This window comes from Kryptolebias marmoratus, linkage group LG12 (genome assembly GCF_001649575.2).
Source record: "Kryptolebias marmoratus isolate JLee-2015 linkage group LG12, ASM164957v2, whole genome shotgun sequence".
NCBI lineage: Eukaryota > Metazoa > Chordata > Actinopteri > Cyprinodontiformes > Rivulidae > Kryptolebias > Kryptolebias marmoratus.
Window position 1 is genome coordinate 15,601,428 of NC_051441.1, and position 27,995 is coordinate 15,629,422.

The 27,995-nt window shown below is 38.4% G+C and overlaps 1 protein-coding gene across 5 annotated transcripts in view; it reads right to left on the reverse strand.

Annotated features, from left to right (window-relative positions):
- Positions 1 to 8,431: 8,431 nt before the first annotated feature.
- Positions 8,432 to 27,995, reverse strand: part of LOC108236058 (myocardin-related transcription factor A-like) — a 28,504-nt gene continuing 8,940 nt past the window's right edge. For 4 of the 5 annotated variants that reach the window (XM_037978850.1, XM_017416488.3, XM_017416490.3 and 1 more), the window contains 15 exons: positions 23,313 to 23,368; positions 22,451 to 22,526; positions 22,216 to 22,344; positions 19,530 to 19,696; positions 19,247 to 19,342; positions 18,576 to 18,638; positions 18,318 to 18,496; positions 17,992 to 18,151; positions 16,733 to 16,985; positions 16,337 to 16,476; positions 14,826 to 15,692; positions 12,554 to 12,682; positions 12,390 to 12,467; positions 12,128 to 12,176; positions 8,432 to 11,940 (listed from right to left, as the gene is read on the reverse strand). In XM_037978850.1, the coding sequence (XP_037834778.1) occupies positions 11,405 to 11,940; positions 12,128 to 12,176; positions 12,390 to 12,467; positions 12,554 to 12,682; positions 14,826 to 15,692; positions 16,337 to 16,476; positions 16,733 to 16,985; positions 17,992 to 18,151; positions 18,318 to 18,496; positions 18,576 to 18,638; positions 19,247 to 19,342; positions 19,530 to 19,696; positions 22,216 to 22,344; positions 22,451 to 22,526; positions 23,313 to 23,368 (2,978 nt within the window). In that variant the 3' untranslated portion in view covers positions 8,432 to 11,404. The remainder of the gene's footprint in view (positions 11,941 to 12,127; positions 12,177 to 12,389; positions 12,468 to 12,553; positions 12,683 to 14,825; positions 15,693 to 16,336; positions 16,477 to 16,732; positions 16,986 to 17,991; positions 18,152 to 18,317; positions 18,497 to 18,575; positions 18,639 to 19,246; positions 19,343 to 19,529; positions 19,697 to 22,215; positions 22,345 to 22,450; positions 22,527 to 23,312; positions 23,369 to 27,995) is intronic. The other variant, XM_037978849.1, reaches the window with a different exon arrangement.

Consider the following 27,995-nt stretch of genomic DNA (forward strand, 5'->3'; position numbering starts at 1 on the left):
TTCCCTGAATACACACAAAGACATGAACACGCAAATACACTTCAACACATATGCCTTTTTTTCCTCACACGCTCCTCTTTCTTTATTCGTTTCCTGTTCGTCTCCTACAGCACTCTCTCGCACCTCGAGTCTTTGCTTCAATTATCTAAACTGCATTTTCTTCCATGTGTTAAACCGAAGTGATGCCAGTGTTTCCTGCAGCATATATACATTTTCAATTACATCTACAGTTTTTCCAAGAAACCTAAAAAAGAAAACAAGCTACAGTTTAAAAGTAATTTAAACCCCACAGACAAACACACACCCACACAAAATGTCAGCATCTACTGAGGTGATGCCACAGCCTAGCAGCTTTTTTATTCTGCTGTGAAATGGAAACAAAAATAAAGAGTTTTGTGAATTTTCAGAAGATTTAGAAAAGAAAGGGCATCAAAACTACATCTAAAATTTACATTATTTTAGATTGACAAACACCTGATATAAGGCCTAACATATTAAATTCCTAAGCTGCTAAAAAGATCATAAAGAATATTAATATTGTAATTTGTGTTGATTTGCACATAAAACAATCACGCTGCAAGTAAAGTTGAGTCTTCTATCATCTTGCAAAAACAACCCATTTTTTTTTCTTTTGAACAGGATATATTTAAAATGTTCTGTTTTCTGTTGACTTAAAACGAAGTATTGACTTAAAACTTGATTCGAATGAGTTTCTTTTTCTCAAGTTTCCCTAATAGTCATTTTTGTTTTGAAACTGTGTATCTGATTAGTTTGATCTCAACACATCTTAGCTTTCAAGATCACTTTAATGGGTGCTGAATCGAAATTCCAAACATAATACATTAAGGTATATAAATATATTTCGCTTTTGAATATTTTATTTCCCATAGTAGGAAAAGATAAGAGGTTTTGCTGATCTCTTTATTTCAACCAGCAGCTGATCAGAGAAAATACAAATCAAACCTTTATCACCTAAAACCAAGCTTGTCCGAATATTTTAGTCATTAACTTCACAGTTTTTTTCTCTTCTGTATTCATCGATAAATAAAACTCTGTCATGACATGCAGCAAAGAGGCAGCCTCGTTCAGTTACACTGGAATCAAACATCAAAGCAGCATACTTGGCTGACGCAGTAAACACATTATGTACACTGGTCTTCGCCTAAGCCTCAAACTCTTCTAGTGTTGCCTCGAGCTTGGTCATCTTTGATTTGCAGTTTTCCTAAAGCGACTTGGAACAGGAGACGCTGGGCTTTTGCAATGGATAAAAATGCCTGGTGGATTTTCTATCAAGCTTTAACCCCAAATCCAGAACTAGCAAAAATGGTGAAATCATGGAAGTAGGAAAGAGATTCTTAATCACATTATTTTTCAGCCTTGAAACCCCCATGACAGTCACTCCTGGACTTATGGTGGCCCATCTTAGCATTGAAATGGCTGTCATGCAATATTGCAAACAGAGCAGCAAAAGATACAAAACATTTCTGACACCAGCCAGACACCAGTCTGCTAAATTACAGCTATAAAACAGTTGTTTAAACTGGATTATTAGGGTATGTGACACTTTGAAATGTTTTGCTGAAAAGTACTAAACTCAAGGTGTTCACCAATAAAATCACCTGTCAAAATATTCTTCATGGTGCATGCAAATTAGACACTTTACAGCTAGTTACTATATGAATACTCTTGACAATAACAAAAATCCTGGATAAGCCTCTGAAAATGTATTTGCATTCTAGTCAGTAGATACATCACCTGTCAAAGATTTAGCAAAATATATTTATTTGTACTGAATGGTCAGACACATTAAAACTTTTACCTGGCACTGTATGTTATGTACTGTATGACAGGCACGACCGGTCTATAAGGGCATGTGGGGCACCTAAAAAAAAATCCTTCCCCTTACAAAGTAGTTCCTTTTCATAAATAATGTAAATTCCTCATTACTTGGCTTGCTGTGTATTATTTTGTTCTGCATGTTTTAAAACTATTTGGACAATTTTAAATGGAATTTAAAATGGTTTTTGGTGATTCATTTTCAGTTTTTTACTTATTTGCAGCGATAGGGTAGGGCAGTTCACCGCCCGCGTCCATCAGTAGATTTATCATACCGCATGTCGGCAGTGACCAGAACTGCAGGCAGCTCCAAAAGCACTAATACATTTGTAGACTTGGTGCTGAAAAGGATGAACTAGCATCTGCACATGATGAGCTTAAGGTGGAGCTGAAAAGATGCTCTGCACAATCTTAGTGAATCTGCTGTCAGTGCAGTATGACTTGGCTGGAAGGCTCCTGCCCTTGACCAAGACATTCATGCAACGACAACAACACAAGTGACTAAAGGACTCAACATTTTATTGAGCCTTTTCTCACCACTCTTGCATACATTTTATACAGTATATCTGATTTATAATGTTCAGGGCTGTAGGGGCTTGGCCTTTGCTCTGAGTGAAACTGGTGAAGCGACATATTACGGTCTGAACAACTTGCCAGTTCATTGCTGGGCTAACTACGATATAAGCACACATGCTCCAACTATGGTTACATTAGAAATTATGCTTTAAATAATAAGCGTAATTTAGAGGTTCCAGAGAAAACCCAGGCACACTGAACATGCACATGAAAATTTCACCAAGGAAGGCCTCGGGCAGTTGTCAAGGACTTTTCTTTTAGCTGTGAAGTGAGAAGTGAGAACCCCCCCAATATCTCTGTGTGACAAAAAAGAAAATCATGTGTGCATCGATCGTGAGGACAGCTGAGAAGATCACCGGCACCTCTCTCCCCTGCCTTCAGGACCTCTACAGCTCTCGCCTCAGAAGTAAAGCCCTCTGCTGGGTGGGTGATCTTGCCCACCCGCTACACTGCTTCTTCAACCTGCTGCCATCAGGGCGGAGACTGCAGAGCCTCAGTTCTAGGACCAGCAGACTGAGGGACAACTCCATCCATCAGGCTGTGAGGATGCTGAACTCTCTGCCTGCTCCCCCACTTCAGCCCCCTCTCCCACTTCTGCCACCCCGCACACACTAACTCAGCTTCCTGACACCCCCCCTCCATCCCCCTTCAATACTGCTCTGGGACATTTATAACCATCAATACACAACTGTGATTTTTAAGAATAGTTTATGAACTCGGTCACTTTAACCAGCCTTCAAGCTCCACTATACTGTATATTGCATTATATTTTGCACTACTGTTATGATCATCTCGTCCTGTTTATTCTGGTATTGTCACTTCCACTTAATCACCTCATCAGTACCTAACTGTGACTCTATATAGAACCGGTATGCACACCTACACTTTACTCAGTTTTCTCAGGTTTATACTTTATATTGCACTATTGTTTACACTGGCCTTGCACATCCATTATCCTACCTCTCATCATGTTATTATTGTCTTCAGTCAGCGTCCCTTTGTCTCCTGTTTGTCACTATTGAGCATGTTGTATCAGAGGTCCTGCAGCTGTTTCTTTCGTATTTTTATATAACTAGTTGTATTAGTCTATTTTGTTAATGTTGTTGCTGCAACTTGGGTAGGAGTGTAACGTAATTTCAATTTCTATGTATGTCCTGTACATATGCAGAATTGACAATAAAATCAATAAAGATAAAGATCTTTTCTGTTTCCAGCTTCTGTTTCGATAAATGCTCTGTTTATGGCATGTTTCACCATTTGGCATGTGTATTTGACAACCAGTGTCAGCAAATTTGTCTGTCCGTGCAGCTGGAGCTGAAATCTGCCTCTACGGTATGTGAATGTGAGTGTCTTTATGTGACAGTATGAACATGTCATCGCAGCAGGTTTCCTTCCAAGCGATCCAGATTTAGCATATCATCTGTCATCTGGAGTGAGGCTGCTGTGACCTTGAGGATCTTACAAAAGATATATGTTGCACAGCGCTCTGCTCTGCTGATCCTCTCCTCTCCTCCCTTCATCCCTTTGTTTCCCTGTCATTAAATTTCCCACCTCTACGTGTGTCTCTCTCCTTCTACCTGAATAGAAGGCTGCTTTGATAGCAGATATTCTTAACCATGATTTTTTTTTAATCATCTACTTCGGAGGCTTCATGGTGTGTGGACTAAAATGATCTGAACTTTCAAAAGACTGTCACATTTAATCTAAAATAACAGGGGCTTCACAGCCCTGCTAAATGCTTTGTTCCTGTTCCAGCTTTCACATCAGGAGCTTGGTTGGCTTAATGTGTGGACACATCTAAAGACTGCTGAGCATGAATAGGATATGAATACTTTTTGGGAGGAATGACTCATTGTCACAGGCTGAGTCTGACTATGTCTGGGTCAGTGGTGTTTCTAGTCAGATAAGTTGAGCAGTTTCCCCATTGTTGTGTTTTGAGCATCTTATTAGGATGCCTCCTGATTGCTTCTCTCTGGGTTTTTTCCAGGCTCATCGTTCTGGGATGAGACCAAGGGGCAGACCTTTAACTTGCTGTAAGGATTATATTGGGCTGGAAATACCTCAGGCTTGTTGTAGGTGTTTTATTTCATAATTTTAAAAAATGGACTCAAGAATTGACAGCTGGTAGAGTGATTTGATCATACATGGTTTGGTCAGTCTTGCAATCTGAATCTCTCTCTCTCTTTCTCTCTGGGAGTAGCAGCAATGACACTTATGTTTGGTAGTTATCTCTAAAGTAGGAATCAGACACAACACCAAACACAGACTTTGTCTTCACAAACCAGCATGTTTGCGTAACAGTGACAGACATTCTGACTTTAAGCAAGGTTTCTCTGGAACACTGTGGCCTTGGCTCACCATAACATTGATAATCATGACATTTCAGTTTCATTTGCAGTTTTTGGCCTCTACAGAATCTCTTAGGTGGAGCTGGAGCGTGTCGATGGGGAGAGGGATGTCCGGGCTTCTTACCTTGACCTGCTACCTCTGCAACCTTAAATTAGCAGTTGAAAAGAGATGGATGGATGGCTTTGTCCCTTCTTCACTGCCCATGATAATACAGTCTTTCAATTACAGTCTCTTACAAATTTCAGCTATCAAAGATGAAACAGGTTAATGTGTGCTATTTTGTCAGAGTGTGCTGTTAATGATCTGTTTTTGTGACAACAGAAACTACTGGCATAGTACTAATTTATTTTGATACCTGAGAGCTGGTGCCTGTTTTCAGGGGTCAACAGGCAAGAAGTGAGGTGCACCTTGGACAGGTTTGCCAATCCATCTTAAGGCAAGTAATATGACTAGAAAAGATCCATCCATCCATTTTCTTTACCCGCTTATCCATTCCGGGTCGCGGAGAGCTGGTGCCTATCCCCGAATAGAAAAGATTCCTTTATTTAGTTTGTACATTTATAGTTAATATTTTTTAAACTTATATTGTTTCCTGTCGAGGTTTTAACAAATCTTGTGTGTAAAACTGAACCAAATTTACCTGAGGCAGTTGTTATTTACTGACCTTCCCATCAGATGGTCAGTGGTTAGATTCTTGGTTTTCCCACGCAGATGTTCATAATCACAAGTGTCTGATTTATCAATTTGTATCAACATGTCATATCTCTAGCAGAATTCCCTTCCTCTCCGATGTTAGTAAAATATCCTTTGGCACGAGAAAGATCAACCTTAAACTTTTGAATCAAATGTTGAATGTGTGAAGTTTTGATGATTTGAATTGTGCATTAAGGTTTATTTTTTGCCATTTTTCCAACTTTTTTTCCTTCTTTTAAGCAGAATCACAGTTGCTGCATTAGAAAGTTGATGTTTAGTTTTATTTTTACCAAGATTTTAACACAATGCAACCAGTCCACTTTCTTTCACTGATTCCTGTTTAGATCAGTAATGTAGTTGTAGTTATGCAATACTATAACCACGATAAACAATACATAGTTTACATAGTATAACATGTGAAGTTCATGTCCTTTTTTTGGGACACTTTTAGTATATACACACTGATTATGTATTTATGTATGACTCTGTCACCATGGATATATGCTTAATCTATTTAACCTACTTTCACCTATGAGAGTTTTGCAAAAACATTTATGCATGCGTATTTTAAAGACTAAAGCGCCTTTTTTATGCATATCTGAGCACGGATATTTGTCTCTCTGTGTTAGCACGCTTCTAAATCACAGACAGACCTCCTGCTGCAGTGCTGAGATGCATCAAAGCATCCGCTGAATAACTTCAGGCGTTCTAATCGCAAAACTCCCTCTGAGCTCCGTCCAACATTAAAATGCTGGATTTAAGTGTGTGAATATGTGTGTGTTAATTAACTCATGTGTGTCTGCGGATGAGCTTGCACCTTGCTGAGGCGCAAATCGTGCGTGCACCCGCCAGAGGAAATGGGATCACATAAAAGTTTATTTGGATCTGACTTTTAAAAAAGATATCTCTCATAAACACTCTCAGAGAAGAAGATATCATTTAGCCTAAATAAAAGCACAAACTGAACTTCAAACTCAGCACTAGTTCGTCTTTAAGTGCATTTCCTTGAACCGGTTTATTACTCCATAGACCTTTATCAGCATTTAAGTTATTGTAGATCCATTAGGTGGAGAGATTGTGGAGATGCACCACCATTATGCTCTCATTTTGACCACACACTTGCGTCTGTGTGTGTTGCTTTTACAGACTATGTGTGTGAAAACATGTTAAACTGCTTGCTGTTATACTTCCTCATTGTATGTCACCTTCTCTGACTGTGATTATGTGAATTCTTTAAGATAAGCAGCAAGGTGAGAAAATGAGCTGACATGCAATCAGACATTATCTTTACTAACACAATAAAATAAATATAAAAACCAACAGCAGATTGCAAATGCATGTCAAGGACCTTGGACAAATTGGTTTGCCTTAATTCTTAAGGAATAGCTCTGATCTTTTGAAGCAAAGTCCTGTGGAAAGGCTATTAATAATTAATATCTTACCTGTTATAGTTCTCTCTTTGAAGGACCTCAATTTGGAGAAACTGGGTTTAATTCTGAGCAGACTGACGAGCTAAAGACTAGTTCAAATACAATCAAGACCAATAGGAAAGCTACTATCCCAAAATATCACAGCAGTTCATGTAAGTGCAGTTTTATAAAGCTTTACACCACCATTTGCTTTTGCAAATAACCATAAAATTCCATCTGAATCATTAAGCAACGCAAAATTCATGTTGACCAATAAGATTTTAAGTTTATAAAGAACGAGTTGTTTTCAAATTTTTGATGCTGGTGTTATTTTAAGGCACTTGCTGTCCCTGGCCTTGCTCAAACTAGCTTTAGCTTGTTAGTCCAGTCAAAATTAAACTTTTTTTTTTCCAAACTAAGATTATTATAAGATCTGTATGGAATAAGTAAAATATAAATTGTCCCTAACCTTCCAACAGAAATGTACTTCACAGTAGTTAATGTTTTTGGTTGGCTAATCCATCAAAGTTTTAAAAGATTAAACATAAATATAAATATCAAGCAGTTTTATACATGCACTAGAATCATCAGTATCAAGGCTGTGACAAACTTTTATTTCATTGGAAAGTGGCATGCTTTAATTTTGTTCCAATGTATAATTTAAACAGTAATAACAATTGTTTTTTTGTATATCAGCTGTTTTGTTTGTACTGTTTACTGTTAATTAAATGAAAGGGAAATTGCAGAACCATTTTAGTACCTATAACCCTAATCGACCCAATTATCTGAATAAATTGGGTTATTAAAACTTGCTTGCACAACAGAAATGCAAAACTGCATGCATTCAAAACACGAGTTACGAGTTCATAGAATGCAATTTAATGTGAGACACAAAGTAGTTTTGTGTTTATGATATTAACATATCTATCTCACTGTTGTACAATGAAAATGTTCAACATTGTGACTACTTTTATTTTATTTTTGCCTGCCCTCTGTGAGGATCTGGATATTTGAGAGTCATCTCAAACACATACTCTAAGCACTGAGAACAGACTGTATAGGATTTTTGTTTAAAGCTTTGGTAGCGAGAAATTTGTATTCCTTAAAAGTCTAATTTTTTAAACGAATATCAATATTTTAAACAAGGATCTTGTTCAGAATGTGTGATGAGGAAGACTTTCCGCTACTACCACACCAAACTGTGGTTCAATATCTGTAAAATTGACTGAGTTACATACATTTTTGTATTTGCTAACATGGATTAGTCATGGGGGCCATCTTGAATTGGTGTGACTCCAAAAGTTAATCAGTTGTAAATGTTCATCCCATAATTATTTTTAAGAATTTCAATACAACTTTCATAATAAATGGTAAAACTTTACATCTAGAAGAACATTACTTTTAAGGTACATTAAACAGAAACATAGTGTACCTCAAATACTCCCCCAGGTAGATTAACTCAATGTTACAGCAAAAAAGGTTCTAAAAAGGTCTTGTTGGTTAAAATGCCTAAAAACATCAAATTACTGCAGTAGAAAAAGTGAAACAAATGAAAACCAACTTTATGGCAACACAAAAAAATATTTTATTATATCTAAAATTTTCTGTTTACAGTATGTCTTTTTAATATGTTGAGATATTTCATGTAATTTACAGATTGCTGTGTTTAGCAGACAAAAAGTAGCTGCCAGAACAAAGTCAGAAAATTGAGTTTCCACAATAAAAGCAATAAAGCAGGTACAGTTTCCCAGGGGGGAGCATGTCAACCTTTAAAAGACAAGATAAGTCACTTACTTCTATGAAGGCCACAGCAAAGACAATTTTATCACAAGCAGCAATAGTAAACATGAGTTAAACACCAAAAATACTGTAATAAATAAAAACTAAAAAACATCTCTCATTGCATATGTTCAGTGTTGACATTTCTTGTTTAACAGCAGTTAAAACACAAAAACTAAAAAGTACTGATGCAGTACAGACAATAAAAATTCCAACAAACGACCCAGTAAAGTCTTTAAGTGGACAGGATTTTATCAAACTGAGTTCTGAAACAATAATCTATCAGCCTGCTGGAGTTTCCTTTTGAAAGTTACTGAAACTGCAGGATGGCAGTTTGCAAAAGCCTGGTAATCATCTGGTATATAAGGTTAAGCATCAGAAAATATCTATCAAATTGTGCAAGTTCAAGTAAGAAAGAAAACTGAAAAAAAACCACCTTCAAAATTACCTTCAGATGACTTCATACATCTAAAGATTTGAACACATATGACTCATGAAGACTAAACTTGTGTTTAAATGCAATAACTTATTACAAAATATATACATTTTATATAATTTACACAAGCAGGAATACAGTTATGTAACATGAAAAATCATAAGCTCTTTGGCTTCAAGTGACATTGTCAAAATATTAAAACATCAAGTATCATTTAACTTTAGATTTTAAAATGTGTCACATTTGTTGGACCATCTGAGTTCACATCCATGATCCTTTCACACAACATGGGAAGCGTTTCAAATGTTTCAAGAAGCTGAGGAGTCTGAAGTAAAGGTCATCAACACTGTTCTGCCTAAAAATGTGTCCCCCATTTAAAATCAGCAATGACTGATAAAAGCTGCTTAACTTCTTATGTAGGAAATAAGAAAAATGAGTGATGCAATCATCACAGTATTCCATTTTGCCTAAAACATGGAAACGTTTACATTGCAGGTCTCGAGCTTCAGCTCCCTCATATATGGAAGTTATGGCCACCCGGTATTTTTGCTCTTTAGAAGCACAGAGTCCCCTCAAGACTGATCAGACACGTTAAAAAGGCAAGAATAGAGCCTGAAAATCATTTACACTCTCTGAAAGAGTGCTTTAAAACTGATAATGCCAGAGTGAGAGATGATGCAGGGATTGGGGTCAAGTGATAATACAGTTATACGGGATACTGAGATGTCCAAAAGTAGCAATAGCATTGCTTTGAATAAAAACTGCACTGGGAATTTATTCCTGGCTGTGCATGAAACTGTAGTTAAGTTTGTTTAAAAGGAGTGTACTTCCTGTAAACTCTTCTTCTGCTGTGTAGCTGCATTGCTGTCTCTGTAGCAATGCCTAGTCTTTAAGACTAAAAGAAGAGTAGTGCATTTCAAAGAATAAACAGCAATTTTACCCAGATGTTGGTAACAGGTGCTGGTCCAGTTGTACCTCTATCAAATCATATCTCCACTTCCTGTATACTTCTTACCAAGCCATTACATTTCCATCCATAGTGGTTTATGTTTCGTACTAATTGGGATCATACCAGTGATCTGAAGTACCAACACCTACTTCAGATCATTAAATCATCTACAGTGGTGGGGATATAATCACTCCTGTGTCTGGTGCAGACTCTTAACAGTGCAGGTGTACTGGTGCAGATGCTGCTTGCATGAAATACAGAAAAATTACAATTTAGTCTCCTTGTATTTTCAGGCAAACATATTAGAATGTCAAATCGTTTAGGAGTTTGATGCGTGATTTGAATAGTACTGAATTCTTTTTTTTCACTTATTTCTTTTAAGATCTGGAGTTAATCAGAAAGCATCTGAGGCTATGGCTCCAAATGATCAGGCCTAACCACGCTGAGGGTAATAATACCAATAAAATTTGTCCAAATCTGCCTATTTAAATTTCAGAAGTGCTCTCCAGTAAATAAAATGGTCAGCTTCGGGACAACATCCAATGTGGGTACATCGAGTGGGGGACAAAGATAAGAATGAAGGGATCTACCAGCAGACGACTTCATTCTGTATCCCAAAAAGTATGGGTATGTGGTAATTAACACTGCAAAAGTGTGATTTGGTAGAGATACAAACTGACCTGAAGTTTGCTTATGGAACAACTCATTTGCTCTCTTACCAATGTGGGATCTGTTCATTAATAAAAAAAAAGAACTAAAAATGTTTTTAATTATCAGTTTTATACTGTATATTACATCAGCTAAATCTGTTAAAACATGTTGTTGATCTTTATTATCTTCACCAAAACAAGTTAAGTTGGGTAGTTAGTCACAGTGAAAAACTTGTGGAGTGGAAGAAGAAGCAGAAGCCGAGCTGACCTCATACTGAAGTGAGCCTGTGATCTACAAGGATGATGGAAATATGACATCTGCTTCCCTTTGTGTGTGCTACAAGAACACCTTTGGATTGGTTCGAACAAAAGGTTCCAGCAGATATGTTGTTGCTTAAATCACTGAAGTAAGGTTGAAAATATATTATAGAAAGCCTTAAAATGCCCTCAAATCATATGATAATAAAACAACATTACAAGCTCCTTTAGGCAGACAGTAATAATGTATATTTTGGTTTAATTAGGCAAAAGTTTAACATAATAAATAATGAATACCACCCAACCCGAGCAGGCTTACTGCTGTGTTCAAATACTCAAACTTTAGGTATAATTACAAGTTGCTCTTAGCAAGTGGAGCTGAAAGCAATTGGACTTTTTTCTTTTACTTATTCTGTAGTACACCGGGGTACTACATGTTGTTGTGTGCAGCTCTGTGTTTTGCTCCAGGTTATAAGCTGGAGTCCCAGTGTGTGTGCAGGTCAGAGCTATCCAGGAAGTCTGCCGAGAACGAGAAGACACTGAGGGGCGTTTCAGGAGCCAGCGGGGCCAGTGTGGCCCTTTCCTCTTCTTTCTCCCCACCCATGGCGAGACCCAACCAGTCTGTGCTGTCCACCCCTAGCTCCTCCTCTTCCCCCATGGGAGCCGAGGGATTGTCCACGATGCTGGGGGTGCAGAGAAGTTGGCTGTGGAGGTCATCGATCAGAGTCAACATGCCACCTGGCTCCACGCCCAGGAGAGGCTTCCCGGTGGTGCTTTCCAGAAAGTCCTCCAGGCGTCCATCTGCAGAGCGGCTCAGGTGTTGTTTCTCTTCTGCGGTGTCGGCCGGAGCCAAAGGCTCAAGGGGGTCAAGCTTCTGGGTGTCACAGCTGGGAGGATCGGGGGGAGACATCGGGAACTGGAGAGGTGATGGAGGAGAGGAGGGAGGAGAAAAGTCTGGACTGGGGTGATCCAGAGGGGGGTCCAGGGGAAGTCTGAAGATGGTTTCTAGAGGAATAAACAAAGACCATCTTAAAAGCAGTGACTTTTAAATTAGTCATACTAATGTGAGTGCCTTTTCACACTTTATGAAATCATTAAATTGTTAATTAAATTTCCAAAAGCAATTATAGAGTTTTATTAAAGAGCTAATCGAAAAGACAATTATTTATTCCGGACCATTACTGCACCGTACCTCCTGTCTGCAAAATGATGGTGATGAAATCCTCTTCGTTCACTCTTTCCTAATGAAAGACAGAAAATTCACACTTCAAAACTGCACAATTTCACATAACATAACGAGTAAAAGCGGCAGCTTCATGCAGTGTCTAATTTAGAGGCAGCTACAGTAAAACCCTAAAAAACTAAACAGCAAAACATGAGCACTGGATTTGTTTAAGAAGCTTAATAAAATATCTGGCTTGCAAAATGACACAATCAGACGTGCTGCATCATACTTTATCATCCGAAAGATAGGTTTTTGTCTTAACTGGAGACAGAGGACTCAACAAGACATCCAGGTGAGGACACATCTCCTACAAGAGAAAAATAAATATAAATGGTTGCAGTTTCTCTCTGAAAACAACCTGAAAACAATTTCTGTGACTGTGGGGATGCTTACAGTCTGAGGAGAAGGTGATGAGGTGTTTTTTCCGGTGTGAGCAGACTGCAGTCTGGGTGGTGCTGACAAACACTGAGCTGCTCCCTGCTGGAGTCGCTCCACAGTCACTTGATGCGCTCCATTCTGTGCCTTCAATGACATAAAGTAGAAATAGACTTAAAGCCACAGTTCCAATCATTCAGAATGAGGTTCTGAACAAGTAATATATTACCTGCTGCAGATAGGTCTTTGAGCAATCTCATTTTAGAGAGATGGAGATTAAATCTGACCAGATTGGCGAGTGACGATTACTCTCAGCTGTCTTTAAAAACTCCAATTACAAAATTTCATAATGTTTCATGCAAACTATGTTTAATAAACCTTTAAATCTCTGTCAACTGTACATTACACAGTTATATACAGAGAATTATATGGTTAATTGCAAGCACTAATAGCGACATCAGCAGCTAGCTATAGAGCTTCTAATATAAATATCATAGTTTTTCTAATGGAAAAACAATGTAATGTAACACTGTTGGAGGTGGAAAGGTTTAGAAACCAGTGTTGACATGAGTTGCTATGAAATTTTGGAGACTGGAGTTGTTTTATGACAGAAATTAATTTCTCTTTTGAACTAGCCATTAGCTCTTCAAACCAGTTAGAATTAAACTTTATTTATACAAACTGAAGTTGTTCAGAAGCTACATGCAACCTTTATTATTTTATATACCCTTTATTTAACCAGGAAAGTCCCATTGAGATTACTGAGAACTACAATTCAAAAGAAATGAACTATCTGTTAAGGACAACCACAACAGGTTTTCAGACTTTTTTTTTTTATAAATTTGGGATTTGTTTTGAAAAACTGTAAAATACTAATCCAGGTGTTTATAAGACTTTTTCAGGAAATAATCACTGCGTGTACATCAATAACTGATTAACTTTTGGAGTCAAACCAATTCAAGATGGCTTCCACAGACTTGACCTCAAGAAACAAACAAATATTTCCGTCAATTTTACAGATACTGAGCTAAAGTTTGACGTGGTAGTAGCTGAGAGTCATTTCCAGTGCATACTCTGATAAAGAAATTTTCACGACATCTCATTTAGAGCCATCATTTTACATCTTAAGATGATCTTAGTCCTAAACTCTGGCATGAACAGCAGTGGGCGGCATGCATTTTTTAAGGAATGCTAGACCTTTTATTCCAGTAGACATTGATGGAAGTCAGTGCATATTTAATTAGACAATGCCTAATTTGCTTAAGGGAGGCTGCTCTTCTAGAGGTAGAGCACGTCTGAGTTTACTGGCTCAGTTAAGTTACAAATACCACTCCATTTACCGATTTATGGACCTATTCACCTCATTGTCACGTAAACAATATGTTACAAAGTTCACCTATTTCTTGGCTGTTCACGTGCTTGAATCTAAAGCAAGGATGGCCAATCGTGGTCCTCATGGATCCCTATCCTTCATGTTTTCCTTACTTCTCTGCTCCAACACACCTGATTTGAATCAATGAGTGATTAACAGGCTTCAGCAGAACATGAAGAGGTGATTTAACCACTGAATCAGGTGTGTTGGAGCAGGGAAACAAGGAAAACATGCAGGATAGTGGCCCTCGAGGACCAGTATTGGCCACCCTGATCTAAAGCTTTTATATCAAATCAAATCAAAGTTTATTCATGCATAGCACATGAAAACAACAGCTTTAGGAATTTCACTCCCTTCTTGTAATGATAACTGCAGAATACAGAAAGATGAAATGAAAAATCACTAAAACGATCAGCACAGTATCCAACAGAATCCTAACGCTCCCAGTCAGCTTTTGCCCCAAAGTGCTTGAGAATTCAACGAGAGATGCTGTACACCTGGAGTTTTTGTTCCTCATCTTTTAGCACCATAAATCACAGTGATGGAGGATGGTGTTGGAGTAATTAGCATCAGGCCAGTATCACACACTTATCAAGAACTGCTGTCATCGTCTCAAACGTCAATAATTTTACAGCAAATTGACTCAGTCTTTGTTTCTCTGTACCATTAACAGACAGTTTACTGCAGATGAGACACCAAATGAGTCTCTGGGGCTCTGTGATTCACCACAAAACAAATTGTAACTCTTGGAAACGTATAATAGATGTTATAAACTGTTAAAGGGAAAAGTGGAGTTAAACTTGACTGCTGGTTGAAGTTTGGTTGAGACCCCTGTACAGAGACCAACAAAACATTTGGATTTGTGGGAATTTTGCAGAATATTTATTTCCAGCTGTTACATTTGTTCTGTTTTAGTACCTGTTGATGCTTGGGATGTACATCGGTCTGTAGCTGGATGTGTTGCAGTTTAGTCTGGTTTTGCTTTTGCTGCTTCAGTCGAATCTGTTGCGTCTGCTGATGATGCTCAGGCTGTGACAGCTGCCTCTGCTGCTCTTGTTGTCTGAGCTGCTGGTTTTGAGTTTTCTTTTGTCTCTGCTGACAAAGTTTCTGTTGAGTTTCTGGCTTCTGACTGTGCTTCTGCTGTAGTAGAAGTTTCTGTATGGCCTGTTGCTGAACCAGCTGCAGAGCAGAGCCCTGGAGACAAACGAGCTCTCGTTTATTCGTCAAACTCTTCGTCTTTGGCTTGAGTTGCAGACGAATCTGATTCTGCACCACCTTTATTTTGGTCAAAGACCGCTGTAATCCATTTGACGGCTTCACAAATGCCTCAGAACTGCCTATCTCTGTCTCAATGGCTTCCTGTTTGATGGTTACTTTAGTACCATCCGTTACAGCGGATGGTGTTTGAGCGGAAAGAGGTGGAGATCTCGTTGAACGAGCCACATCAAAGTTATCAGGTGGCTCCTCTTTCACTCTCAGAGGAATTTGCGGCTCTGGAACTTGTGCGTCTCTGTTCCCTTTTTCCAGCAGCATCTTGAGCTCCTCCACCAGCCTCTGCTTCTGCCTCAGCATCCTGGTAAGCTCTGCAATCTGCTTATCTTTCTCCTGCAGCATTCTGTCTTTGTCAACAGAAGGAGCTGCAGTTGGAGCGGTGGGAGCAGCGGAGGCAGACTTTAAAGAGAACTGACAAGGTGGTGGGGTGGAGCACAGAGGCTCCTCTTTAATGTTCGCAGGAAGCTGAGCCACTGAAGATGGCGGCGAGAGCTCCGTGAGAGGAGGATTCATCTGCGGGAAACAAAAAGATGTTTTCAGGGTTAATAATGGTACTATTTAAACACAAACCAAAAATGGGTTGGTTTTAGTCAAAACTCATCATTGGATCTTGAACTTAGACTACAAGCTGTTATACATTGATAAATATCTAACTACATTCATGATCTGGTTTGTCAAAGAATAGTTTTTTTTTTATTTTAGTTGACGAAACTTTTGTTAACCCTGTTCAAATAAAAGCCAGTGGGGTGCATCATTATTGCCCGCCGTCATAAAATGCAGGCGATCATGTAATTCACTGTCTGTGTGTTCCACTGTTTGTTAGCAAAATATCTCATGAACTTTTTAATAAAAGCCTCATAAAGTAATCATTGGATGTAGCTTTACAGCTGATTAACTTTTCGGTTTAACCACATTCAAAAGGACTGCCACAGCTATTCAACTTTCACAAACACAAAAATGACTAAAGCTCAGTCACATTTACAGATCACAAACTCTGAGAGCTAATAGATTGCACAAGATCCTGACAAATGGTTATGATAAATTGATATGACATTAGCTGATCTTGATGAAATGAAATAACCGATAGTTGAAAATGAACATTTCAGTGCCAATGTTAAGATATGAAGGTAGATCACTGTGTTTCAGCAGCGTCTGACCTGTTCTCCAAATGGACTGGAGTTTGAGCTCTTTAGACTCGTGGTGTCCAGCGAGTTGCATTGTGGGATGTGGAGTTTAGTGTCGCCACCATGCCTCAGGAACCGCTGAAGAGTTGCTGAAGTTGCACTGAAACAGCTTCCTGCATCAATTACAGATAGGTTCATTTAGGGGTGGCCATTAGAAATACAGAACTAAGGTCAGAAATTTATACTTTTTCTGTCATTGATTTGTTATTTAACTCTTTATTTAGCTATTAAAAGTCAACTGATAGTAGTCATATATCAGACATCACTCATTTACAACATGAAAAACAAACATGACTAACATATAATTCTCATCAGGCCATTAAAGTGCAGAATAAAAAATAATGTCCAATTTTTAATCAGCTCATGTACCATCAACAGAAGATGTGAGATGGTGCTGAAACTGCTGCCCTTGTGATGTGTTGTTGCTGTAGCTGTTGGTGTTTTTCAAGGCTTTTCCAGCTCTTTCAGGCCCTGGCTCTGCGGTGCCCCCTGTTGTCGGAGAGGAGGCAGTGTCGCTGCCTCGGTTCAGCTCTTGGTGAGTCCTCAGCCTCTTGATGAGGTCCTTCCTGGTGCCAGAGACGGGCAGGCCGCGCAGCTTCAGTTCAGACTTCAGTTGTGCCACCTGACAGAAGACGGAGTGAGAGAAAAAGTGAGAATGAGTGAAAAACGGGTGGAAAAGAAAAAACAAACAAAGATTAGGGTAAATGCGAAAGGAAAATTGCAGGAGGATTAAAGAAGGAAAAAAAATCAAAGAGACTGAATCAAGTCGGCAAGGCACAAAACATCTTTTTTTTTCAATTTCTATCCACCTTAATAAAGCTCAAATTCAATAAGGAAGCTTTGTTTTTCCTCATTCTGTCTCCTGTATTTTATAGTGAATTAAAGCTATTCCTGCAGGACTGTTCTCCACGTTGCTTTAGTTTCCCCACACTGTAAAATCATTCTCATCCAATATTCTTTCTGCCTGATTTCTCCAACTCAACATCCTTTAAATATCATACTTTTTCACTTTACACTTTTTTTCTGCGGCCCAACATTTGTTTTTGTGCTGTCCTCATATACTCTGCATTTGTTGTTTTTAATCCCCCGCTCATTTAAAGTCTAACCAACAAAATATTTCTTGCCCATCCCTGCATTTCAAACTAACGGCCTAACACTCCATGCTGGAATGCACATCGCCCACAACCTTTAATAGTAGAGTTTTAAACTGTTTTGGTCAAACCTTGAAACTAACATTAAGTGCAATCCCACGCCATATTGTGAGACCTCTCATGACCAGTTAGTGCTTGAAATATGTCTTGTGAATTACTCTCAGCTACTACCACATCAAGTTTTAGCTGAATGCCTGTAAAAATGACTGAGTTATAGCTACCTTTGTGTCAGCTGTGTCAGCCATCGTGAATTAAGCTGACTCTATACAAACACTGACAAAACTATGATTGCACACCTCTTGTTGGTGAGCAATAATAAGGATATCTACCTTAATTTTGATCTCCTTTTATGAACTGCATTCACAGTAAAATGATTCAACTGTATGTTCAGCTAGAGCTCCTACAGCTCCTATAAACTGGGATGAGAGTGTAGTTTCCTCTGAGTTTGCAACCCCAAAAGGTTTGAGTTTCTTTAACCTTCATTCCATCCAGATTTGGCTGCGACGGCAGTGTCTCTCGTAAAGGAGCAGAGCTGAGACAGATGTAGTTGTGCCGGTTAGAAAGGACCGATGAAGAAACATCAGTGGGTTGAGGTGGTGAAGACGTGGATGTGGAAGAGGAAGATGGTTTCTGGTCTCTGTTGGTGAGAGACAAAGGCAAACTAAAGCATACCTTCAAGGTAACAAATAGCTCCAAACACCTTTTTGTATATACTCCATATTAAAAAAAAAACAAAACTCCTCCATAGTAACTAATTGTGGGTAATGGCTGATTTTCAGTGTGTGTAGGTCTGATCCACTCACTTGGGTGATGTAGACGGGATGGTTTGGTAGGTGTTTTGTTGCTGCTGACTGAGGATCTGGAGCTGTAAGAAGAGCTGCTGCTGGAGGATCTTGGAATAGGATGAATCCAGATTGGAAGGAGGCTCTTTATCTCCCTTCTGATTAGGAGGGATGTACTGATGGTACTTTAGCTTCTTTAGCTAAAGGGAGACACATTCACAGCTTTGTCAGCAAAAGCATTTTTATATTTAAAAAAAAAACAGAAACAAAAATATCTACCTTTGGTTTGGTGTCCTTGGCTTTCTTGTATTTCTGGGTGAGGCGATCAGAGTTTAATTTAGGCTGGAAATAAACAAAAAAACAAGTGTTGATAAGTGTCTTTGTTTGCATTATTTGCATGCATTTGTCTGATTATGCTTTGCAGACATCCTGCTAACAAAACATGAAGCAGATAAAGTAAATTAATTAGTTCAACATTTGCTCTTTTTGTTTCCCTGTAAGAGGTTTAATCCCCACCAACTGCTGAGAAGAATATCTAGTATTAGCTCTTAATGCTACACAAAAGGTTATTTACAAGCTATTTACTAACTTCCATGTCTCAAAACCAAAACCATTTCAGTAAAAACCCTTCAGTCATCCATAAATTGTAACAGCTCTGGGACTTTATGTTTTAGGTGTGTTATGTTGGACAAAAATGCAACACTTTAAGCCACCACCGCCACATCAGCTTTTAAGAAAAACCTCTACTTTGAACACCACTGAATCCAGACAGAACGCAAACCTGTTTTTAATGGGGAACATTCTCTGCCATCCAGGGAATAGTTATCCTCGCAAGGCAATTGTATATATTTTTTTTAACTCTGTGATTGAAATTGCTAGAATAATCTTTTTTTTTCCCCACTTCCTTTTTGGTCCAGAAAGGTCTAACAGTTTTAGACCTTTGCAGTTACCTTGATATGAGAAATAGGGCTTGTCTTCTGCGCAGGTTTGCTCAGGTTTAGAGGCGTAGAGGAGACTGACTGAAAAGGAAGGGCTGATGGAGGGACCTGATTCAGAGGAAGAAAAGTCTGGGTGATTACTGACGGCCACAACAATGAGACAAAATGAGAAAATTATTAGATGATATATAAAATGATTAAAAGTGTTCCAAACACATTTAATCTCAGTTATCAGACATTAGGGAGGGATTGATGATGTTGCATCATCTTTTTACCCATCTATTTTGGATTCTACCTGAGAAGGAGACGGGATGTGGCTTCCACACATTTTTTCAATTGAATAGCTCCTGGGTCCCAGGACAAGAGGACAGTTCTGGCTTACTGGTTGACCTGGAGACAGACTGTCATTACTGTCTTCATCGTATGACAAGCTCTCCCTCGAGGCCTTTTGAAGCTGTGTTCCTAAGAAAGAGAGAAAGGATTGTAGAGAGAGGGGGAAAGGAATCAATTTTAATTCAACCTTCTCGTATACATCCTTAAAATGAAAAGCTACACATTCAGATATTAGTGCTTCCACTCACGTCCTCCTTTCAAATCAAGTCGTGCAGCCCTTGTTAATGTTCTAATAAAGTAGGAGCTTTCCCAAATTAAATCATCTTCAATCAACTCTGGGTTCCTAATCAGTTTTCATTTTGGAGCCCCATACTTCCCCATACTGAAATGTTCAGAATTTTGGTTAATATTTGAATAATTTTTGACACCAAAATGCAAATTTAATGTAATTTACCTAGTCTGTACAGTTGTGCAGTTTTATCATCTAAATGCTTATGTGACATTATTAAATATGGAAGTCCCCTCCCCATCAATTAAAATATTTTTTCATTGGTGCAAACATCAGGGTCTGGTGCGTGCGTTCATTAGTCACAGAAAATGTTCCCACTTGACTAGTAAATGGTTCCCTTTAGGACACAGCTCAGATAGGATGAATGACACAGAAGATTGTGGCTTTTGTTTTTACTTTATAGTGACACTATTAGTCTAAAAAAGTCCTACTTTGCTGCATTTGACCTGCTTCTGTCAGGATCTGGGGTTTTTAGGTTATCATTGTTTTCTGCTTTGAAGTTCTTGTGTTTTCAGGTAATATTTTTTTGTGTGTGTTTCTCTGTGCCACCGGTACTTTTCTCGTTAGCCAACGCTTCCCCCCAGTCAGTTGTCCTCATCTGCTCCTTATTACTCACAGCCGCTCCCATTAGTAATCACTCCTCTCAGTTCCTTTTAAACCCAGTTCATGTCCTCACCCACTGTTCCTCTATTGTTGTTCTCTTATGTCATGTATGAGTTGCCAAAGTGGTGCCTGGACTTGTAAGTTCAAACTAGTTTATCAGCTCAAAATTCTGAATTTGTAGTAAACATAAAGTGCGATTTATGATGAGTCCCTTCTTTGGAAAACATCCCCTTTGCAAAATGTTTACCAGGCAACTAATTAGCATCACCGAAAACAACAGAATATGATGTGCCTGTTAAACACAGTACAAAATGTCCACATTCACAGACTGTGGGATGGTTGAGCCATCCCACAGCACAGCAATATATCCAAGCCTTCATGCCCCAGCTAATTTTCCCCTCAGGCTTATCATATAATCATCCTATTATTATGCAGACTTATGAGTCTTCACTAGGATTTAGGGAATAATAGTGCCTGCTAGGATCCCCTGGACCGGTGTGGAGGTTTTATTTTATTTTTTAATAAATGTGTTATTTAATTACAGGAGCTGTTATGTAGAACTCACTGCTGGCCATTAATTTACCATCAGCAGGCAAGGATAAAAACACAACATGGGGCAGATTTAATATCCTCTGATCCAATAATGTGATGAGTTACCTACTGTTTGCCCTGTGTGTGTGCTGGGCTTTGTATTAATGTATCTTTGCCCGTCCTCTTAAAATTGGCTATATTACAACTGTGGCAATGTTGCAATGTCAGAGATGAATATGCTGCCAAAATATAAAGATATTGAATCTTTGCGCTCTAACTACCCTACATCGGTCAAGTAGCTGGACTCGCTGTCCGGTGTCGTCATGTTTTGTGTTTTTTTGTGTTTCCAATTTAGATAGTACTGATCCCAGTTAATTTTGACATGTTGACATTGAAAATTCAGAGGTTGGGGCTAATTAACTGTGAGACTTGTCACTAATTTGCTCATTAATTTCAATTGGCAGCTCTACAAGTAGCGTGTGATTCTCCTAACAAAGGATGCTGTCTGTTATTCATGGACTCTGTGGTTAGTTGAAGCTGTCAGCAGAGATGGAGCTGATGTCCTCACCCCTGGTTTGTCGAGTGAGGATGAGAGTGCATGAATGATTTACTGTATTTCCCTTTAACCTTTATAAACCCTCAGAGGTTGACTTTTAAAGAGGCACAACAAAAATCAGATGGTGGGAGTTTGTGTCTGGACAAAATGGTTGCTTTTGAGTCAAGTGCTTATTGTGAGGTGAGTGTGTGTGCTAGAGTGTGTGTGGTTGTGTTCTGGTAATTATGGTCTTTTGGGGCCAAACATTGATTTACAACACCACATAACAGGGACCTTTTGCACTAATGGGAAACAAAACTAGGTCCTGCTCATGAGGGATTTATTATGGTCAATATTGAATTGAGGAGATATTTTTAGGAGTGAGCTACAAACTCTTTAATTTGCAGGGTTTTGAGTTTTATAGACTTAATGATTATTGTACTGTGATTTGGCTATCTACTAAATAGCAACTTAATTCTTTTTGGTGCATTAGACATGAGTTATATCCTCAAAAAAAAAAGTGTAAAATAGTTGAGGAACAATTTCAGATGTTCCCTCTTGCAAAATTGGTGGATATATTCTTTTAATAAAAGGTCATTTAAGTGACAAATTGTGTTCATACTATATATACAAGTTGTAACATATCATTTTTAATTTACTGACCACTACCCATGACTAGTTGTGACTTACCTGTGATGATTTTTTTGTGGATCAGCTCCATGGGACCTGGCCAGTGTGCGATCTTATTGTTTAAATCATCAAAGAGAGCTTTCTTCAACTGTAGCTGCTTGGTTTGAAGCAATGGTTCTTCTGGCATCTCTACAAAATTCACAAATTCCCTATAAGTTTCAGCTGATTCCTGAAAGTTAATTGTTAGTTTAGCCGAAAGGCTAACGACAGGTAGAGGGAATGAAGTGTTACTTACTGTCTGAGATGTGCATCTTCATCAGCTTAGATTTCTCTGGCTCACTTCGAATCTTCCTTTTCAGATCGTCTTCAGTCTGAGGAGAGAAAACAACAAAATGTCCCAATCACTCACTGAACGTGAACAGATTACATAACCTGCCGCCAAAACGTAAAGAATGGGCAGTGATGTTTTCCTCTGTTTGTTTGAGAATGTGTGCTTTTTGTCTGTCATGTAAGCAAACTATCTCATGAACCCCAAACCAGCTTTTCATTGAAACCTTCAGAAAGTAATTATTGGATGTATACATCTAGAACTCAATAACTTTTCGCATCAGTGCAACTCAAGATGGCGGTCACAGGTAATTGACCTTAGCTGACACATAAATGTCCATAACTCAGTTAATTTTATGCATATTTACTAAAAATTGGGTGTGGTTGTAGTTGAGTCATCCCCAACACATACTCTGAGCACTAATAGATCACATCATATTGTGTGGAAGTGTAACAGCCAGTAACAGTTTATTCACCACTACACATTTTTTTTATGTATTTGGCTCAAAAATGAAACTTCCATTTATTTGTTTTTATTGCAGAGACTTTCCACTTTCCATCTCATAAATACAGATGAAGTAGTTGTGGGGAGATCACTGATTTAGTGGATACTTTTGCATTGTGCCTCACACTCCGATAACAGCATTTATATTCTGAGCAGGCGGTGACTTTTAGCTCTTGCTTGTCTTTTCTAGTATTTCTGCATTACAGGATTATTCAAGAGCTGTTGTAGTGATGTAACAAGTTGTAAAGCCTCTTAAAGACCGAGAATGAAAGTATTCTTGAACCAGTTTTGACTCCGGTGACCGTTTTGAGGGCGAGACACTTACCCGAGCTTGTTCCAAGCTGCGTCTTTGCTTGTGGAAGGCAGCTGTACTTTTAAGTGCTGGAAGAATAAAAAAAAGGGAAAACAGAATGAGAGAAATTTACAAAGGGGATTAACACTGCAGCGTGTCCTTTTATGCTACAGAGAAGATAAAACAGCTTCCAATGACTCCTTTTTTTATCATTTAAATATGAACAGATGTACACTATTATTCCTTTTAATACCACCAATTTTCCCAGCATAATAATAATATTTTGTCTTTACAGTATGTTACTATAAATGCAATGCATTATGGATATATCTTGGGCAATTGGTAGTAGGTTACTCTATTTCCCTGAACTAGTGGTGATGTACTGTAATCACATAGCCGGTATATTACTGCTGTTCTCTGTTGAACCATACAATAGTTTTACAGTAAAACACCACAAGGTTCCCAGTAAATGCATTGCATTATAGGATGCCTCTCCTGATATGAGCATAGTAAATGCCTGCTCTCATTGTACAGCCTCATGCACTTGTGCACCATGACAGAACTAAATGTGTAACAGCTTGAGTAGTGATCCTGAGAGCAGCTCCCAGAAAAGGCCAAAAATCACTGAGTCAAAGTAGAAATTTAATAGGATGGAGACTGAAGGCTCTCAGTCCAAAAAGCAGAACCAATGTGGGTGAATTTCTGAAAACTGTTCAGCGTTCACAAAATGACTTCAACACAGCTTCCTGCAGGTCAATGGTTATGCAAAATCCCTGAAATTGGTGGTGAAGCTTCAAGCCTTAAAATCTGTCATGACACTGAAGCGCCGGGCGAACTATAAGCTTTTCAGTACGGATGTTGTAGTTTGCTTCTGAACAGTTTAGGTGGAAAACAAAAGAGAGTTTAAATTGTTCGCTTTGAATCAAGGTCTTATTTTCAATAGAAGTAAGAGTGACTGCAAAAAAAGATAAGGAAAGGTCCCAGCAGAGTTTTAAACCTGCAACCTTCTTGCTGTGAGACAACAGCGCTCACCACTACCCACTGTGTTCAGGGGCTTAAATTGATAATTCATATGTTTTGAAAGGGAGTTCTGTGGAAAGATTATGAACAATTAATATCTTACCTGCAGTAGAAAGCTCTTTAAATGAACTCAGTTTATCAAAATAAAGTTTAACTCTGACCAGAATGACAGTATGGCCAAGACAAGGATTGCTGCCATCTTAAAACAACTCCAATTTCAAAAGCTATCTACAACACAAAGAATATTAATTGTACATATTTTTCCACATAACCCCCTTTAAAAAAATCTAAATTAAAACTACTGTTTTTTACTTTATATTTTTTCTGTACATTTTTTGCAGTCTTACTACTTCCTCATACTTTGTGCTATTTTAGACATGATATATCGAAATGTTTTGCTTGTTCAGTTGATAAGTGCTGTGACTTTTCACTTTGTTAATTTTTATACTTTTCGTAATATTTACAAATATTTACCCCATAGAATTACACTGAGATCGCTTCAGTTTTTGGTAAAACACTGTTCTCTTTTAAATCCGCTCCAGGATAATTGCTATATTTTTATGTTCTTATCTCCTAGTGTTCTGCTTCTTTTAGCATTAACAAGTCATGATTGGCTTCGTCAGCAAATTTCAGCAAAGTCAGTCGACCCTCAGCATTCATGCTGCATTTCACATTCCTGACAGGCCATGACGGCAGCAGTACACGGTCAGCAAAGATACCAAGTCATCAGTGTAATTCGTTGTCTCTGTATTACGTCAAACCCAGCTCAGTAGAGCTCAGATAACAGAAGATGTGTTTCTGTCCCAATCTTTCTGCTCTGTATGCTCACACGTTCACAGTGATATGACTGGATTAGTAACCCTGAGAAAGACTCGCGGTACCTGCTCAAGCCTCAGTTCACGCCACTGAGCACTGTCACACTGATGGTTCACCCTTGCTCTCCCACACCCTAGAGACAACAGCCCTCTCAGACCTCCCACCAGCCTACGCAGCCTCCTTAAGGGGGTTTGAACCTGGCTGTCAGTCAGCGACTTTGGAAATGAAAGGTGGGATCAAGGAGGGGATGAAGGGATAGATGGATGAGCGCAAAGTTTTAGGAACAGGGAAAGTAAAGAGCACAGAAGTGCACAGGAAGAAAAACAATAAAACAGATGGAGTGAGGACAAATGGGTAGAGGCACCTGAAAGAGACATACAGCAGACCAAAGGGAGACTAAAGAGGACAAAACTGAGTGGTGGGATTAGGTCAAAGAGAAAAGACCTCATTTTGTGCATGAGTGGCTAACCAACATCACTGCTATTTAAACTTTGAGCACAGCATCACTTCCTCTGGCGTTGATGGTATTTTTATGTTCACTCTGCTTAGTTTTCCCCTGTGTTTTAACTGAAAGCTTTCTCTGCATTTTCACTTTACTTTCCCACAAGTCAGCTTTTTAAAACCACCTTACATATTTGTAAAAATCACAAAATACAAAGAAAAGATACTGGATGCCACGTCCCTTTTAGTAACTGTGAAACTATCATCATCCACTGCCAAAAGCAAAAACACAATAATGTTTTGCCTGTGTCTGTTTCTGTGTGTGTCTCTGTTTGCACAGATTTTAATGAAACTCTCAGACAGTAATTGTCAGATGTGCGTCTACAACTAATTAATTTATGGAATCAACAAAATTCAAGATGGCTGCCACAGCTATTCCACATCAGCCAACACAGAAATTGCTAAAACTCAGTCAATTTTATAGATACTGAGCTAAAATTTAATGCAGTTGCAATATCACATGAAAATGTGCATTTTGTTATTTTCAAGGTTTGATCAAAACATCTAGTTCTCTGTCATTTCTTGACTTAAGACGATCTTAGTCTAAAACTCTGGCGTGGCGATATGCATTTCTTCAGGAGATCTTTAATATTTAGTACAATTTCATCAAATACAACAAAAATCTTTAATCAAAATAACTGACAGTCATGCTTCAGATGTGCCTTCTTTGTATCAGTTAAAACAGCAGATGTATTCACCTGTAAGGTTTAATTTAGATTATCACAAGTAGCTGAGTGTGAACTCACATCTCATTTTAGCATACCAATAAACTTGTTTCTTTATTAAGTGTAAAACCTGTAAACTAGGTGAGGAGTCACAGCCAATATTTAAATGAGACCTCGCACAAACTCTGAAGTCAAATATTCAGAAGTGCACTCACAGAAACACAATCTAAGGTTGGTAGGCTGCTTTAAAATTAGTATAAAAAATGAAAAAGTGTGGTATATGTATTTATAATGCAGTCAAAGCATGTACAGTTTTGGGGTTTATAAGGCTACTATGTGAACATTTTTTGTTGTATAACATTACAGATGGAAACTGAAGGTACAAAGTTGGTAGACGGTCATTATGATGATGAAACAAAAAGGAGAAACAGTCAGTAAATTGATCCTGACAAAAGAGCTGTGGGAAGACATTAATAGAAGTACTCCCACTGCCAAGAGAGTTTGAGGACTCTTTGAAGAATAAACACTCCAAAACTAAGGGAGGAAGGGGGATTTCTCTGTTCTCTAATCTGATGTTTTATAAAAGAGACTAAAAGAATGAGTTGTGGAAGAAACTTGCTGACTATGGAAGTGAAAATGAAGACTGTATAAAATGTGTGCAATGTGAGTAAGTATTCAAGTGTATACCTAAACTTTTTAAATGGTGGAGTGTATCAAAACTGAGGTATTAGTACACTGGACTTTTTAAAACTAGGCTTAAGACTTTCTTTTTTTGATAAATCCTATAGTTAGGGTTGGTTTGGGTTTCCTGAAGTATCCCTTAGTTCTGCTGCTATAGGCTTAGACTGACGGAGCATAAATAGGCCACATGTCCTCACATGCTTACACGCGCTACTCTCCATGCTTGTATTTGCAATTATTGCTGCCATAAATCTGTTTTTATTTCCATAGAAACTGCACCAGGACCAATTCTTCTGTGTTTCTGTCTTTGTAATGTCCTCTCAACCTCCAGGTGGTTAAGGTTTCCCATCCTGAGTTCAGTTCTGGTTCTGCTAGAGGTTCCTCTTTGTTAAAAGGGAGTCATTCCTTCCCACTGTCACCTCCGTGCTCAACATGCTCAACATGGTGCACATCAGCAACAAATTACTGTTCTATTTTAAGTCAAGTCAAATATATTTATGTAGCACTTTTCAGCAACAAGGCAGTTCAAAGTGCTTATTTTACTTGTATTTTGTTATAGTTTCTTTTATTTGCATACTTGTGGACTTTTAATGTGTCAGCTTCTGTTGATTTTAAAAGTACCTATAAATAAACGACTTAGATTTTGACTCACTGTGATGTCAGTATTTGAGAGTGACACCACTGACGAGGTCTTAAACAGCAAGTATTCCTTGCACCAAGAGTATTCCGGCAAAAATATTAAGATTTTCTGCCTTAAGTACAAATAATTGTGCTTGCAAATGACTGTAGAAATTCTATGTATGTAACTATTGATTGTGAAACTGATAAAAATAAGTAAATAGTGTTTGCACTAACCACTACGAAAGCTTTGAGATTGGAGTCATTCTAAGATGACAGCAATCCAATTTGATCTTAGTCCTGCTCAAATTAGTTGTTAGCTCACTAGTTTCTTAGTTTTACAGAAAATAGCACATGGTAAATGCAAAAAAGGTTTTGGTACAAATTTGCTTCAAAGCCACCTTTCATAAGGCGT